This window comes from Tyto alba, unplaced genomic scaffold (genome assembly GCF_018691265.1).
Source record: "Tyto alba isolate M040663 unplaced genomic scaffold, T.alba_DEE_v4.0 Super-Scaffold_33, whole genome shotgun sequence".
NCBI lineage: Eukaryota > Metazoa > Chordata > Aves > Strigiformes > Tytonidae > Tyto > Tyto alba.
Genome location: NW_024881308.1, coordinates 959,420 through 974,499, shown reverse-complemented (window position 1 = coordinate 974,499; position 15,080 = coordinate 959,420). Strand labels below are relative to the sequence as shown.

At 40.8% G+C, this 15,080-nt stretch overlaps 1 protein-coding gene across 2 annotated transcripts in view; it reads left to right on the top strand.

Annotated features, from left to right (window-relative positions):
• The window catches only part of NCOA6 (nuclear receptor coactivator 6), a 46,862-nt gene extending 36,903 nt beyond the window's left edge, over positions 1 to 9,959 (top strand). Inside the window, exons 13-16 of one of the 2 annotated variants that reach the window (XM_042800800.1) lie at positions 1,322 to 1,390; positions 3,336 to 3,372; positions 5,993 to 6,141; positions 9,361 to 9,959. In XM_042800800.1, coding sequence (XP_042656734.1) covers positions 1,322 to 1,390; positions 3,336 to 3,372; positions 5,993 to 6,141; positions 9,361 to 9,407 — 302 coding nt within the window. In that variant the 3' untranslated portion in view covers positions 9,408 to 9,959. Of the gene's footprint in view, positions 1 to 1,321; positions 1,391 to 3,335; positions 3,373 to 5,663; positions 6,142 to 9,360 lie in introns of those variants that run through there. The other variant, XM_042800802.1, reaches the window with a different exon arrangement.
• Positions 9,960 to 15,080: the final 5,121 nt, after the last annotated feature.

The window sequence follows — 15,080 nt, the reverse complement described above, 5'->3', positions numbered from 1 at the left end:
TTATTGACTTAATTATGATATTTTGAGTTAATCCTAATTCCCTCTTTGAATAACCTAAACTCTCTTGGGGAATAGCGAATAACCTCCAGGAGAAAAAAAAAAACAAAAAACAAAAAACAAACAAACAAAAAAACCCCAAAAAAAAACCAAACAAAAAAACCCCAAAACAAAACAAAAAAAAAACAAACAAAAAAAAGAAAAAAAAGAAAAACAAAACAAAAACAAACAAACAAAAAAACCAAACACACACAAACCCCATTATGTCTAGGGAAAAATTAAAATGCTCATTTCAGGGAAATAACTGGAAAAGTGATTGTAAGTAAATTACACCCACTTCAAAAATGTGAAGTATCTTCACATCTGAACTTTTTTCTCCTTTACTATTTTAATTTGAGCATCTGACAGACTGACATTGCTGCTATTTCTTGATGCCATTTTTAATCTGTTTAAAATGGTGTGGAAATAAACAATCACTCTTGAAGATGTTTAAATATCCACTGTGCTTGGCATCATAAATTCAGACACAGAAGATAAAATCATGGAAGATAAAATCCACAGCAGTCAGTGGAACTGAGAACTTCAGCTTGAATGTGATGTCCCTGTGACTGTTAGATGTATGTTGTAGCTGTATGCCACTAGAGAACTGAAATGTTTTCTTTGAGCTTCACAAGAGGAATTCTGGTTTGTTAGGAGAAAAATGGAACTGAATATTCTTGATTTAAACATAAATTTAATGTTTTGTCTTCATGTTCTTCATAATTTCACTATCACATAGAAGACTAGAAGGCATTAGCGCATGACAAGAATTGGTTTTCCATCTTATTTTTTAACTTGGCATCCTAAGAAGCGTTAAGTCACATCATATTATTGCCAAAGGAGTTCAAGGAAGACTCTAGAGCATATTTTTCAGTTTAATTGAAAGACTGAGGGCACTGATGCATTAACAAAGATGCTGTTTTCCCCCAGAGCTTCTGTTGAGATGAGCATGAAACTGAGACTAAACTCTTTAATTTCTAGGGCTTTCTTTAATTTCTCAGTCTGGTGAAAAACTGTTACCTTTAAAAATGTGTTTTATGATACACTTACTCTAGTTCAAGAAAACTTGCTTGGGATAGTTTTGCCAAAGTTTTTTTTTTAAAAAACTGGGGAAGTGTGTGTGGTGGTGGGAAAGTAGAAGATAGGTTAAAAAAATTGCACCTGTAAATGGAAAAATGCAGTAAGCTGGAAGGTAGAGCATTTTGTAAAAGCAGCCCAATCACACAACAGAAAATGCTTGTGACTCCCTCTAAAATAATGCTTTTTCCCTTCACTTTTATTCTAGCATCCTCTCAACATTTAACACAGAAAAAAAGTTCAGTTGCAACATCAGAAAGTACTGTTCAAAGAACAGGTAAATCTTACACTGGAAAAGCAGAATATAGGTGAACTAAATTTTTTATGTTTATAACTAAAAATGCATTTGATTTAATGCATATTTAATGGTCACTAATATGCTTGGTAGTTTGGGGGTTGGGTTGTTTTTTTATTATTTGTGCTTTTGGGATTGCTTTTCTTTGTTAGATACATTGTGCTTTACAAGTCTCTAAAGCCTTGTTGGAGATTCGGTATGGGATCAGGTAAAACATATAAAAATCACCAAGGTGTTTTTTGGATATTCAGTCATAAGCTGGAGGGACTGTATTTGTAATGATGCATTGTGTTTGAGTTCTGAAGTTTTGTTAAGAGCAAATAGGAGTTTTTCTTCTATATTGGACGTTTCTGAAAATATTTCCAAAAGCCATGCTGGGAACTCAAGTTTTAGAATTGTAATCCTTTTTTTTTTCTGTTCGGCTTTTAATGAACCCTCGGCAGTGTTTCAAAGATAAGAGCCCTGGCAGATGACTTTTTGTTGTTGCCATCTATTATCCTGGTGTTTCACCATCAATTCTGTGTTGTTTAAAAAAAAGTATTTTTGAAGATGAGGAGGGAAAATGGATAGACATGGACTTGCACATGGAAAGTGCCACTCTCCATCAATATGCCACCTCTAATATGATAAGAAGTAGAGCTTTCAGAGAGTAAAAATTGTACCAAATTGCTGTCTTTGAACTTCCACTTAAACAAAGACATTAATGTACTCTGTCCATTACATCCAACTCATTGCCCCAGTGCTGATGTGGCTCTATTAGGGAGTTCCTACTGGGGGGGAAGCACTGATGTTACCAGTTTTTACTATTGGATTGTCTCCCTATTCAAATTTTAGGTAGGGAGAAAAGTGACTCTTTCCTTGTGCTGTTTAGTCTAATTTTTCTTTTGTTACCGAGACATCTGTTTTTTCCCAGACAGTGCTGTGTACACTTACACTGAAGAGTCTGATGTTCCAACAATACAAATTGTAAGGGGTATTTATCATAAGAGGGCAGATATTATCTGTTTTCTTATTTTTTTTTTACACCTTTATTTCTTGTGCACACTCTAGTAAACTACTTTGGGTACTAAATTGATCTTAAAGGCAAAGCCACAGTGTTGTGTGCCACTGTCCTAAAGAATGTAGGGTGTTTAAGGGTGAGATGGAGTACACTGTAGGCAATGTGACAAACAAACAGTGAGTTAATACATTACATTGTAATGGTAATCCCTAAATCAGTGGCAGTTTCTTATGAGAATTGCTGTGTTTAGGTATAGATACTCCTTCATAACAAAGGATTTGGTGGATATGGGGAAAATTAAAAGATGGACAGTAAAAAGATTAGAAATTTTATATGATAAAAAGGAGAGCTGTTTATTGTGGTGAAGGCTCGAAAGGAAACCTGATCTGTATGTATAAAATCCCTGTAAGAGAATGAGAGAAAAAGGGCAGGTCAGACTTTGCCCATCATCATCTCCCAAGAGTTTTTTTTCCCAATTCAGCAGAAGTATAATTGGGCTTCAGAAAATTGTCTTCCTTTGCATTAGAGGGTTAAGGCAAAATTTTACGTGCATAGTAGATCTAGATTAGTGTTTTTAAGGTTTAAAACTAGTAAAACCTAGAAGTATTAGAAGGAATAAATTGTCTAAAATGGACATTGAAAAGGGAAAGGACTGTAGCCCTTGTCAGGAAGTTTCTCTACATTTTTCTTCTGTAGGGTTACTTTTAACTTTTCTCTGCCTTAGCTGATGCAGGCCATAATCAGAAAGAGCACTTGGCTGATGTGGTCCTTTGTTATGTGAGCTTGCTTTGCTTTCGGAGAAACTATAGATGAGAGAAGTTTATTCTTCAGACCTAATACATAATGAGAAAGATGTGAGATAGTCATGCCTTGTCAGCAGGTATGTACTTCTACAGATGACTTTAAAATTATCTTTTTCTCTTGTAGAACTTGAAACAAATGCTCCAGTAGTTGCTGGTCAAAGGTAAGGAGATAGTTTATGTAGATTCAGAATAGATATAGCTTTATGGGTGGAAATCCCTTTCTCTTTGCTTCAATTGAACAACTTCTGCTACTGCTTTTCATTTTCTTGTCCATACTCTTTCTGTCCTGCTAAGAAATTGGGCTACTTGAATGTTTCAAAACATTGCTGAACTGCAGAATGTAAGGTAACTTTTTCCCGGGTCTGTCTTCATGCTTTGGGCAGTGTTTCCTCTTATCCCTTCAGGCCTCAGTGTTTCATGTCCTGGAAGGGTTTTGATGGTTCCACTGTTCGATACTTTCTGAAAACAAATCAAAATTAAAATCTGCAAAGCCTGCAGCTTAGCTGTCACGTGAATTTTTGTTTTCTGACAGTAGGTCTATCTAAAGGTGGTTCTTCTGCCTTAGTGACTGTTTTCTCCAATTTCCCTGTGTTTGCTTGTTAATGCTTTGAAGAGCCTGATAGGAAAGCCCCTGTTCCCAGTCAGTAATTAAAAGATCAAATTTCAAATGGTTGTGTTCTGTCAGAAGTGAATAGGGTTTCCAACTTCTATTTATGTTATTAGATTCGAAACCCACCAGGCTCTTAGAGTCAGTCTAGGCAGCTGTAATGACAGACCTTAGTAAGGTTTTTGGATAACTGTGCGGGCACAACTGGCTGGGTTTTTGATGCTGCCATTGTCAGTGGAGCGATCCCCTAAGCCAGGGTAAGAGGTGCAATTCACTCATTTGGGTCATCAGGAAATAAGGCAGTGTCTTCTTTTTGTAAGGGAGGTAATGCAATACACTCAGATCAGGAATGACTCTGAATTGAATATTTAACTATACCTTCACATGGATTGGGATCTTTCTAGTTGTGTCAAATATGAACTGAAATTTCACGACAAGTTTTCTTTAGGGTAGAATTTTTCTAAAAAGCTGAAGGTGCGGCACTTGGCAGATGAGTGGATTCTCCAAATGAAGGGTCCTTGTGTGACCATTCTCTAAACTCATCCAGCACACTAAATTACCACAAGTGCCTTTCTGTTTGGATTTTTTTGAACTGATGCTTTTCTCAGCAAGACCAGAAAAGAAGGAAAGTTTTCAGGCAAACTGTGAATCTAGTGATGGCTGATACTCACAGAGGTCAGCTTTGAGATCCTGGAGTTGAACACCATATGGTACAAACCTTAGAGGAACGTTGCAACCTACAAAGCACTAGAAATATTTTTACTTGGGCCAACATGGTTTCCTCCTATAAAAGAATTGATGTGTTGGTTCCTATGAGACAACCCAAGCTATGAATTAGTCACTAGAATCTGTAAAAATTACCTGTAATAACTAAGCTTCAGCAGATGATGCTTGTTTGGTTACCTCCAGGTATCCTCTGAAGTAGGTGGCTGTTGTTTCAGCTGCTGGTCACTTAGCATAAGACCAGTTTGTGACCTGTTTGAGGGATTTGGTTTATAGATTGCCCATAATACTGACTTAGGGGGAAATAGTTTTCAGTATGTATTTGTATATGAGACAATCCACATGCTTCCATATTCTCCTCTACTGCGTGTTTCCTTGCTTGGGAATGTTTATCTCTCCTTTCATTGACAAACTGAGTTTTATTTTAGATATCTCTTACTTAAAACTACCAGTATTTTTATTAGTTTTTCCCCTCATAGCAGGACTTCCTCTGACACAGTGACACTGTAGTGGAGGAACCTGTGTTACACACAGGTCTGCTCTGTGTGTTTCCAGTCAGTTCCCTGATTTAAGGCAGCATTTCTTGCGGTCTTGCAAGTGTCACCCAAAGGACATGAAATTAGTTTTCTTTCTCCTTTCCCATTATCAGCACAATTATTTATTTGATTAATTACTTACAGTTGAATTCTCAGGAGACAAGTTTAGTTTAATCTTCAGAAACAACTTAGTCATCAGAAATTGTCTGGTATTAATATATTAAGGAGAAAACACCCAAACCTCTGGCTGAAATTACAGAGTTAATAGTGATAAAATAAAAGAGGAGTTTAATTACAAAATACAGCACTCCCATCTATTATCTCAGTGACAAGAAACATGGATTTCCACTCTACTTAAAATTATTTTAACTTCAAGCTTTAAAGCTTGAAGAAAGTTTTAAATAAACCTTGAACTTTTTACTATGTGAGGAAATCACTTGGATCAGTGGAGTGAGTCTTTTTAGTAAAAGCAAAAGCTGGCATACTCGCTGAAGAGTTCATAATACCTCCTTATGTTCATCTGCAATTTCAACTCTGTATTCCCATATCGTAGCAGTTTCTAATGTAACTTGTTTGCTTTTCCTAGACTTCAGTAATGGTGGCACCTGTGGAAAACAGAGCAGACAATTTATAATGCATCTAATTTCTTGGTCTTCTAATGTTGAAAATATTCTCTTTGAGGACTTCTCAGTTCTGTATCCTCTGATAATTTTTAATAGAAATGGACTATACTCTGCCTTACTCAGGTCATTCTTCATCTGATAAAACTTCTGGTATCTCTAGCATTTCATATCTTCAGTGCTAATAGTCCGGAACTGGTACCTGTGTCGGTCCATCCTCCAGCTTGTCTGAGTTGCATAGAAAAACATAATTCTTCTTACACTTCATCAGAAATATTTTGTCCCACTTTATTAGTAATGAGACAAAAGAGAATTGTGAAAAGTCTAAAACTCCAAATAGAAGAAATTCAAGAACAGAGGATTCTGCCGCTTCACAGGAAACTGTAGAGAATGGACAGCGCAAGAGGTCTTCCAGACCAGCATCTGCATCCAGCACTGCAAAAGGTAAAATGCACAGCCATCATTTCTCTGGAGAGGGCAGGAAGTAACGTACTTCCCCTTTCAATAACTGGCTCATAACGGTGGTTTACAGCTTGTAAATGTTGTGTGCTTTTAACTCTAGTTTCAATGATTTAGACACAGGTTGGCGTTGAAGTATTTACCAACATCTGTACTGGCAGTAAATCTTGTATGAAATTCCCATTGTTAAATTTGTGGAACTTGCTTTCTGCAGTACTCCTCAACATAGTGTGCAGCAAGATTGCCTAGTTGAAGTTGAATTCTCTTGGCAGAAATGTGTTGCCGTTAAAAGGACTGTACTCAAGTAAAAAAGTGACTTTTTTTTTTTTTTTTTTTTTTTTCCCCTGAAGACTGAAAGACACAAGACAAATGCTTAAGCCTTCCCAAGTGCATGGTCAGCTCTTGCGAAGCCAAATGCTGTGGTTCAGGAGTGCTCAGAACGCTGCCTGGGTTCAGCCTGCAGCATCGAGGAGTGCTGTGTGCTAGCGCACGGAGCCTCAGCTGTTATTTCCAAGAACATGTGAAATCCTAAAGTTACAGATATTAACGCATTAGCAGTTGCTGACGTGCCTTATTTCTACACGGGTTACAATCTTTAACAAAGTATGCAGCATTTGTGTGATACACATGGTCATTACTGGAGTGCCCAGTCCACGGTGCCATTCTGCATTCTGAAGCTGTGTCAGCTCCTTACATTTAAGGGTCAGAAAAATTCTGATGGACAAAAGTTGTGTGGGAGGGTAGAGAGAGACTGTCAAGAGCCAACATTCGACCAATATTTTAAAGATAACATGCAGAACAAAGAGGTATTAATATAAAATTATTATAAAAGGAAGTCAAGTTGAATTCAGCAACCATTTTCCATACTGAAGATACTAAAGTTTGATGGTAAGAATATTTGCATTTTAAGAGTGTCAGAGAAGACTCCCAGCTATACATAACTGTGCGATGACTCTCAGAGATTACACGGAGGGACCTATATGTTCTGCACTTCTGTGGCTGCTGAATTTAATTAAATTTACTTCTTGTAGCAGGACTGTGCAGAAGAATCTAAGTCTGTGTTGTAAAAATAAATTATCTATCATGATTGTGAAGAAGAGTTTGAAAAATGTGAAGCCAATGTAAAATCAATTTGGTGGTACCTTCCTGAGTTTGAGGGGATCTGAAACGTATGACCTGCCCCACGTACTGTAATGAATAAACCTAAAGATGACAACCAGTGGCATGTCAAATTCTGAAAATGTGGGAACATGACAGTACATAAGATTTAAATAATACCAGAACTCACTTAGGGGTTTTGTACTGACTGTATTATTTGTTTACCTCTGTAAGTAAAATAATTGTTTTTAAAACATACATCTGAAACCGCTGCAGTATCTAAGGGTTTTGCTTGAAAATACAGGTCCAGCTTACCGTGTAGTACCCTGGGCTTTGATTTACCTTATCTCCATGCAAGCAACTGCCTGTTTCAAAGTTGTAGAGAAAATGAGCAAAACAAGACTCTCTTGTGGAAGAGGACAGGCTGGGGGATTAGTGAGGTAGCTGAAGAAGTGTAATGAGGTTTGCCACTTGTGCCTACTCTCTTCTGCATTTTTATTGGTAAATCATAGCTTAAGCAAGCACATTTGTTTTGTATGCTTCTGGCCTCCTCCTAGATACCTATAGTTACATTATCTGTGTCCTGAGAAACTCAGTAATCCATGTTAAAGAGATTGCAGGAGTGGGAGAAGTTACCTTTTGAGATAGAGGCTGATTAAGGTCATTATAAGTATGTCAGTTATGAGAAGCTTACATATATCAGGGAGAGAGAAGTAGGCTTTCACCAGTTTGTGTAGGAATTCCCCTGCTAAGCATCAGGAAGGAGGAGGCAGAAGGATAACTGCAAGAGAAGAGGACACACTGAAAGTCAGCCCTCATCCATATGTACATGGCACACTTCAGAATGCGGGTTTTGGGTAGAAGCAACTGAGGGAGATGCTGGTGATGCTCACAAGGGACTGGGACAGGTACTGCCCGCTGCTGACCCGTTTGTTCTCCCAAACACGGAAACTTCAGCAGCAGCAGGAACAGCTACAGCTGCTGCTGCTGCTGACCAAGCTACTTAAAGCTGCATTGCTGCTTGGAGGGAACTCCGGTGACTGGAAGTCATGCCTGTTAAGATGTTTCACTTCTGAAAACTGGTACTGTATTGGTATTTTCACTTTTTGGAGCACCTTTCCGGCAAGGGCTGTTTCAGCATTTACTGTAGCTTTGAGTGTGTTAAATTTTGAAATGTTGAAGTTTTTTTAATACAACATTTAACAGCCATGGAGTTGTACCGTTGCTTTTCTAGTTTTAGATGCCTTGGAAATTTTTTCCCTTTTGACTCTTAAAATACAGACAGCTCTGATAGCTTTTGAAAAATACTGTAGAGAGCCAAAGATACCTTGCCAACATTTAAAATCACATTTTTAAAAGATGTAAAGATGCAAATACCCTTGGTCCTTACTCTTTTTTTGTTTTGAAATGGAAACTTAGTGCCTTGGTAAGTGCACTGAAAATGTCATATGCTTTCACTGTAGCTTCTGCAAGTGCTTCTGGTTGTTCTGCTACAGTGCTGCAGTTTTGTGTCTTTCTGCATAAGCTGTTCTTGTGTGAATCGTACTGTACACTGAAGAGACTTGTTTTCTAATGACTTCACTTTCCAAGGACTCAAACAGCTAGATTTTTAACTTGCATGGCAGGCTCCAAAATACTGTTCTAAGTTTTTTTTATAACACCATCTCCATGATGCTCAGGTCTGATTGATGCAGTTTGTGCCCAATGCTGTACTGCTGTTTCACGGAGACTTCCTTCTGTGGTACGGCTGAGCAAGTTGTGGCATGTGGGGATCTCAAGTTAGAGACCAGTTGAAAAATAGGCAACTCTTATTTTTAAGGCCATTATGTTAGAGCTTCAGAAGTGTTAAATTAACAACACTCAGAAATAGTGTCCTAACAGAAGCTTGGGGGAAGTTTGTGTTGTTTCGCTGCTGGCAGCTGTCGCCAGGGTAAAGGGTCCCTTCGTGTTGCATCTTGTGAAGAGTCAGTCCTGGTTCTGTGGAAATTCTGATCTTCAGAGGTTTCTACTGGTGTGACTTTGGAAAAATAAAAGGGCAATCTGTGCACCTCTGGTGAATGGCTTACCGACTCCGTATCCATGCTTTTTTTCTTCTCTTAATTTCAGAAACGAGTGCCAGTGCAATGCAGTCAAAAAGAAGAAAATCCAAGTAAATTACTGCATGGAAACATGAAACTTGTAAATGAGTGTGAATTTACCGATAGCAATTTTGAGCTGTGATTTTTCTTTTTTAAATAAAATTCTGTACAGTAAGTCATTTTAATATTATACTGTTCCAAATAAATGATTTTTTTTCTAAAAAACAGATAAATAGTTATAAAAACTGGGTTATTCTAAAACCCCCTGGATTTACAAAGTGAAGTCCAGGGTTAGCACATTAGGTTAATGTGTTTTGTATGAAATGGAAGGGGAGGGAAAGACAATTGTAAATTTATTTGTTTCCAATTTTCATAAACAAATTAGAATACAGGGTTGTCATTTTTAGGTATTAATGTATTGTGCTGTTGTTTAAGTACTGTATGTGAATAGCAGTAAGAGGGTTTATAAAAAAACCCTACCTTGTTTGGAAATGTAAATAATTTTATTATATAGTAGATCTGATGTATTTGTTGTAGAAATGGACCAGTGAAACAAAAAAAAATAAATTTAAGGGTTTGTATAATGTGGAATCCCTCATGCTCTAAATAAATGTTATTGTCCTATAATTTGGGTTGTATTATTATTAGCAGCAACAACAGCAACATTCCAGAGAAAGATTGGAGGGGATTATTTAGAGCTCTAGGCCTGCAAGCTCCTTATATGGAGCTTTAGAAAGGAATTTGTTTAACCACAAACGAATTAACCGATGCAGCTGTTCTTCCAAAGCAAGAAAAAACACAAAGGCCACCCTCCTGCCCTCGGGATATGTGCAGTGAATACCCAGTGAGACCCAGAAGACAGCACTCCCTGCAAATAAAGCTTCTCAGCATGGCAGAGAAAAATGGCGTATTAAATGGTTTGACGACTTAATGAAATGTGGTAGCCTGCAGTATATTTATCTGGATAACTATACTGCCATCAGTGGTGACTGGTTTGTGTGTACTGCAGCAGAAAGTAGGTCAGCCTCTTTGTTCTGGGAAGCTTCTCACGGTGAGAAACTGAGAAGCCAGTCTTTTCAGATGGCTTGTTGCTTTGTGCACAAAGAGATAACTGTAACCTTTTTTCTTACAGAATTTAAAAAGTGTATTTATGTATATCAAAAGGCTGATTAGATATAAATTAAATCTAAATGGTCACCTTTTATAATGACAGAAACTGTGCACTAGGTAACAGCCTTGCCCAGTATCAGTTTGGATTCTCAGTGTCTTCTGCATGGGTAAAGTTGGATGCTGGTGTGGGAATGCTGCCTCCTCCCACTCCCCGAGAGCCTCTGTTCTCTGAAGCCCCTGCTTTCCCCCCAGGTGCTCTCACTTCTCATACTTTGCATGGGGAGATGATACGAAGCTGGTTTCCACAAAGAGTTATCTACTTTAGGATTACATATGCATGCACATTTATATATGTATGTATATATTTCTCTCTGCGCTCATGCACACCCATGAATTCAGTCAATAGGAAGCAGTTTCTGAAACGGCCTATTTTTACCACTTCCATCCTCCATGTTGTGCTTCTTAACCCTCAACTTTAGTTGGCCAGCTGACAAAATTGGTTTTATTCCACATGCCAGTTTGCGCTAGGAACAAGGCGGGATTGCCCCACGCCTGTCAGAAGTCTTTGGTGGGGTGGGAGAGGCCCCGTTGCGGTGTTGCTGTTTGGTGTCCTGCCCACTCAGTCTGCCCGAAACGGGAGGGGCAAGCGTGCAGGTAACCTGGTGGTCATCCTGCTCCGTGCCCGGCCTCGGCACTGTCACTGCGGGTCGGGGCAGGTTTGGAGAATGAGGAGCTGGACAAAGTCCACAGAACTGGAAGGTTGTCTTCACAGGCGGGGCCCGCGTACCAGTCAACTAGGGGAAGAGAGAGGATGCGCTCGGGTTTTGTGTAAAGCGCCACGCTGGGGGGAAGCGGGTGAGCTTGAGGACAGGGTCACCGTTTACAGAGGCGCAGACCTTGGGAAAGGACAGATGCAAGATCCTACACCTGGGAAGGAGCCTCGGAACCGTTGTACTGGTGCCCGCTGGTGCACTTGGCAGTGACTGGCTGGGGAGCAGCTCTGCAGTCAGAGCCCCCGGGGAGAGCAAGCTAAGCCTGGCTTAAGGCAGCGAGGGCTGCTCTGCCAGGCTGTGCTCGCAGGAGTGCAGCAGGTGGGTAAGGGAAGTGATCAACAAGTGTCTCCTTGGCACTTGTTCGACCACATCTGGAATATCACCTGCCTTCCACACCACACACCCCCCGCCCAAGAAAGATGTTGATAATGTAGAAGGGGCTCAGTAGAGGGCTGCCAGATGGCCAGGGGCTGGGAACACCTGGCCAAATAGGAGATTGAGAGAGATGGGCTTTTGCCACCCCTTCAGGTACTGGAGAAGATGGAGCCAAGCTCTTACAGAGGTGGGTGCTGGGAGGAGAGGACATCACTAGAATAAATGGGAGAAGAGAATGTTCTGGCTGGATAGAACAAAAAATTCTCTCTGGGGACAGCTGGGTACTGGACCAGGGCTCAGAGAGGTGGTGGGATCTCTCTCTTTGGAGATTTTAAAGAATTGGCTGGGCAAAGGCCTGTACAATGTGGTCTGAATTTGGTACCTACCCTACTGTGAGCAGGAGGTTGGACTGAAGACCTCCTGAGGTCCATCCCAGCCTGAATGACCCTGGGCTTTGTCTCCTGCTGCCGGATTTGCTTTTCCCATGAGCAGGTTGATCAAAATTTGCTCTAATTTTTTTCATTCCCGATATCTAACCTAATACCTTGAAGTGCTTCTCCCAGCAGCTGGGGGGTTGCAGATGTAACACCCAGAGCACCCCTTGGCCTTGATCTGCTGGAGGAGCTGGTGCAGCCACTGCTGCTGGGCTCGGAAAGCCCCGTGCCACCCCTGCCCAAAGCAGGGTGCTCATGGCCGTGGCCACTTGGGCATCTCCAAGGATGAGCAGTGACCTCAACTTCAGCAGGCGACCTGCTCCTGTAGTCAACACCACTTGCAGTAAAAAAAAAGTGTTTTCTTATGTTTTAGTGAAATTTCTCTTCTGTTTTTTTTACTTCAATTTGTGCCTCTCATCCTGCCCCTGGGCTGAGAAGAGTCTGGCACCACCTTCTGTGCTCTCCTCATCGAGTATCTGCACACACGGATGGGATCCCCCAGAGTCTTCTCCAGGCTGACCAGTCCCAGCCCTCAGCCTCTCCTCATCCATCAGATGCTCCAAGCTCATAATTATCTTAGAGTCATCTGTCTGCCTCTCAATTACAAGGTGGGTGGTAAGAACACATCAGGCTGTTGTTCACGTGTTTGGAAACCAGCTGATGCTGTAGAGATCGGCTGATGTGGGACTCATCTTTCTCAGGGCAATTAGCATCTGCTTTAGCCCTTGCAATCATCTACTGAGTTTTAGGGTTTGGTAATGGGGAGGGAAAAAAAAAAAACTCAAACAACTCAGCCTGTACCATCCCCTCCCCTGCGCATCCTTGTCTTCAAAGGGGACTTTTTTCTATTGACTTGTCTCTGATAGTTACAGCACTGACTTTTAAAAGCTTATTTTAAAAACCACAGCTTTCTGAAAACAGGTTTACTTGTAGGCTTTAGAGGAATACACATAAAGTAGAGTTTAAATATATATTTTTTTTAATGTTTCTTGTGGTTTTTCTTTATATTAGATTTTTTTTTTCAGTCAAAAGACAGCATTACAACCTAACAACCAAAACCAGGTTACATACACACAGGCGCACTACATAATGTATTCCAGGCAGTCATGTCCTTCGGTCTGTTGACACACGGCAAATGTTTAAACAATGTCCTACAAGAAGTAGACACCCCCTCTCTACTAACCTTGCTTACACTGATTCAACATGTAACACACATAAAGGACATATTCTGTTAGCATTGAGTTTCGGACGAGGTTTCAGTCCTACAGCATAGGTCATGTAGAAAAACGTGGAGCTTTTTTTTTTTTTTTCCTCTTCTCAAAATCCCGGTGTGAAGGTTGATCCCGCTGTTGTAAGGCATTCAGCAGAGCACGGCTGATCGGGAGCTGCTGCGTGGGCATCTGCTTGATGGCGTGGGTCCTCTGCAGCTCCCCGGCCAGGGCAGCCGCGCGGCTGCTCTGCCCCGGGGCAGCGGTGGGCGCAGGGCTGGCAGCCCGCGACAGTAACAGCCTCCGATGCATTTTAGGGAAGGCTTAAGGCAAACTTTCCTGACCAAATGACATTTTCTCCTCCTTTCCCTTGAAAGGAAACACTGGCTACTGAACGCACTGTTCATCCTGGCGGAGCACGGTTGCTCGGTCTCCTGCTACTGCTCACTCTCCACGCACAAACCGCTGAGGAACTGGGGTTTAGGCTGAGATTTTCAAAGCTGCCTGAGAGACTTAGCATCTGAAATGCTAAATGGTTTTTAGCTAAAACAAAACAAAACAAAACAAAAACAAACAAAAAAGCCCCAAAAAAACAAAAACCCCAAACCAACCTAAATGCTTTTTAGGGCATTAATTCTGATAGGCTTCTCTGAAAATCCCAGCATCTACTTTCAAAACAACATAGAAACACAGAAATACTGAAAACTGACTCCCCAGTCATCTCTTGCATAGGACTTTTAACTATAGTTCACTGATTTATTCAAGTTCTGCAGTTGTGTTAAAAAAAGACGACAAACCATGAAAAAGGGTGAAAGGCACATGTACAGTCAGTCCAGCATGGAGATGGATAATGCACGTGGATGAGTTTTACAAGCAGAATACCTAGGGTTGATACATACAAACAAAATATTGCAGTGCTCAGTGGCTCTCCCTATGGGTGTATTTATGATATGAGAGAAAATACTGTTGTGCCTTGTGCTGTTCCCTCATCCCTAGATTTTCCAAAGCATAACTGTGTCAACACAAAGCTGAGGATAAGATTTCAGCGAGACTTGGACGTAGCTGCTCCTGGCTTCCCTGACATGGATACATGAGGTGAGCGTGAAAGAACGGAGGAACTTTGGGATCCCTTGTGCAACCCATTTTTAAGCTACACTTACAATTTACTGTTTTAGTTTCCCCCTCCATTTGTAAGGAATAAAATCTTCCCCCTGCAGAGGTGATAAAATGCAACCAGAGTCAAACGTAGAAGGATTTTCATGGTTAGCTGTAACAGAGCCAATGCTTTGCCACAGTGTTTTCATGCTCCAGGGCATGCAGTAGCATCCCTCTAACAGAGCTTTGCACTTGCTCTGGGTATGGGGCTGGAAAAGCAAAGCCCCCCCAACTAGTGTAACAGGGGGACACCTTTGTGTCACCTCTCTGTGAAAAAGAATTTTAAAAAGGACTACTGTTAGTAGATGGAGCTGCTCGTTTTTGTCATCTTCGTCCTTATAAGGGAAGACTTGTGGGTTTAGTTAATGACACAGATCTCTTTTAAGAAGCAAAAAGAAAGGCTGCTTGATGATGCATCAATGAATGGCATGAAATGGGAGGCCGTGGGAAGACGTCCTGCCCAAGCTGAGGAGTGCTCCCACCACTGGCATTCTGGAGTCGAGCGGAGGAGAAGGCAGCATCTCCGACAGGTTTGAGGACACTTCTCACCAAAAGAAGGACTTGCCAACCACACAGAGCATGTCCCACCACTTCATCCAGCTTCTGCAGACACAGTCATGCAACTCACGACAGCCACTCTGGTCATGTCAATAGGACAAACTGAGCCCTTGATGACTTTGACATTGTATTGAG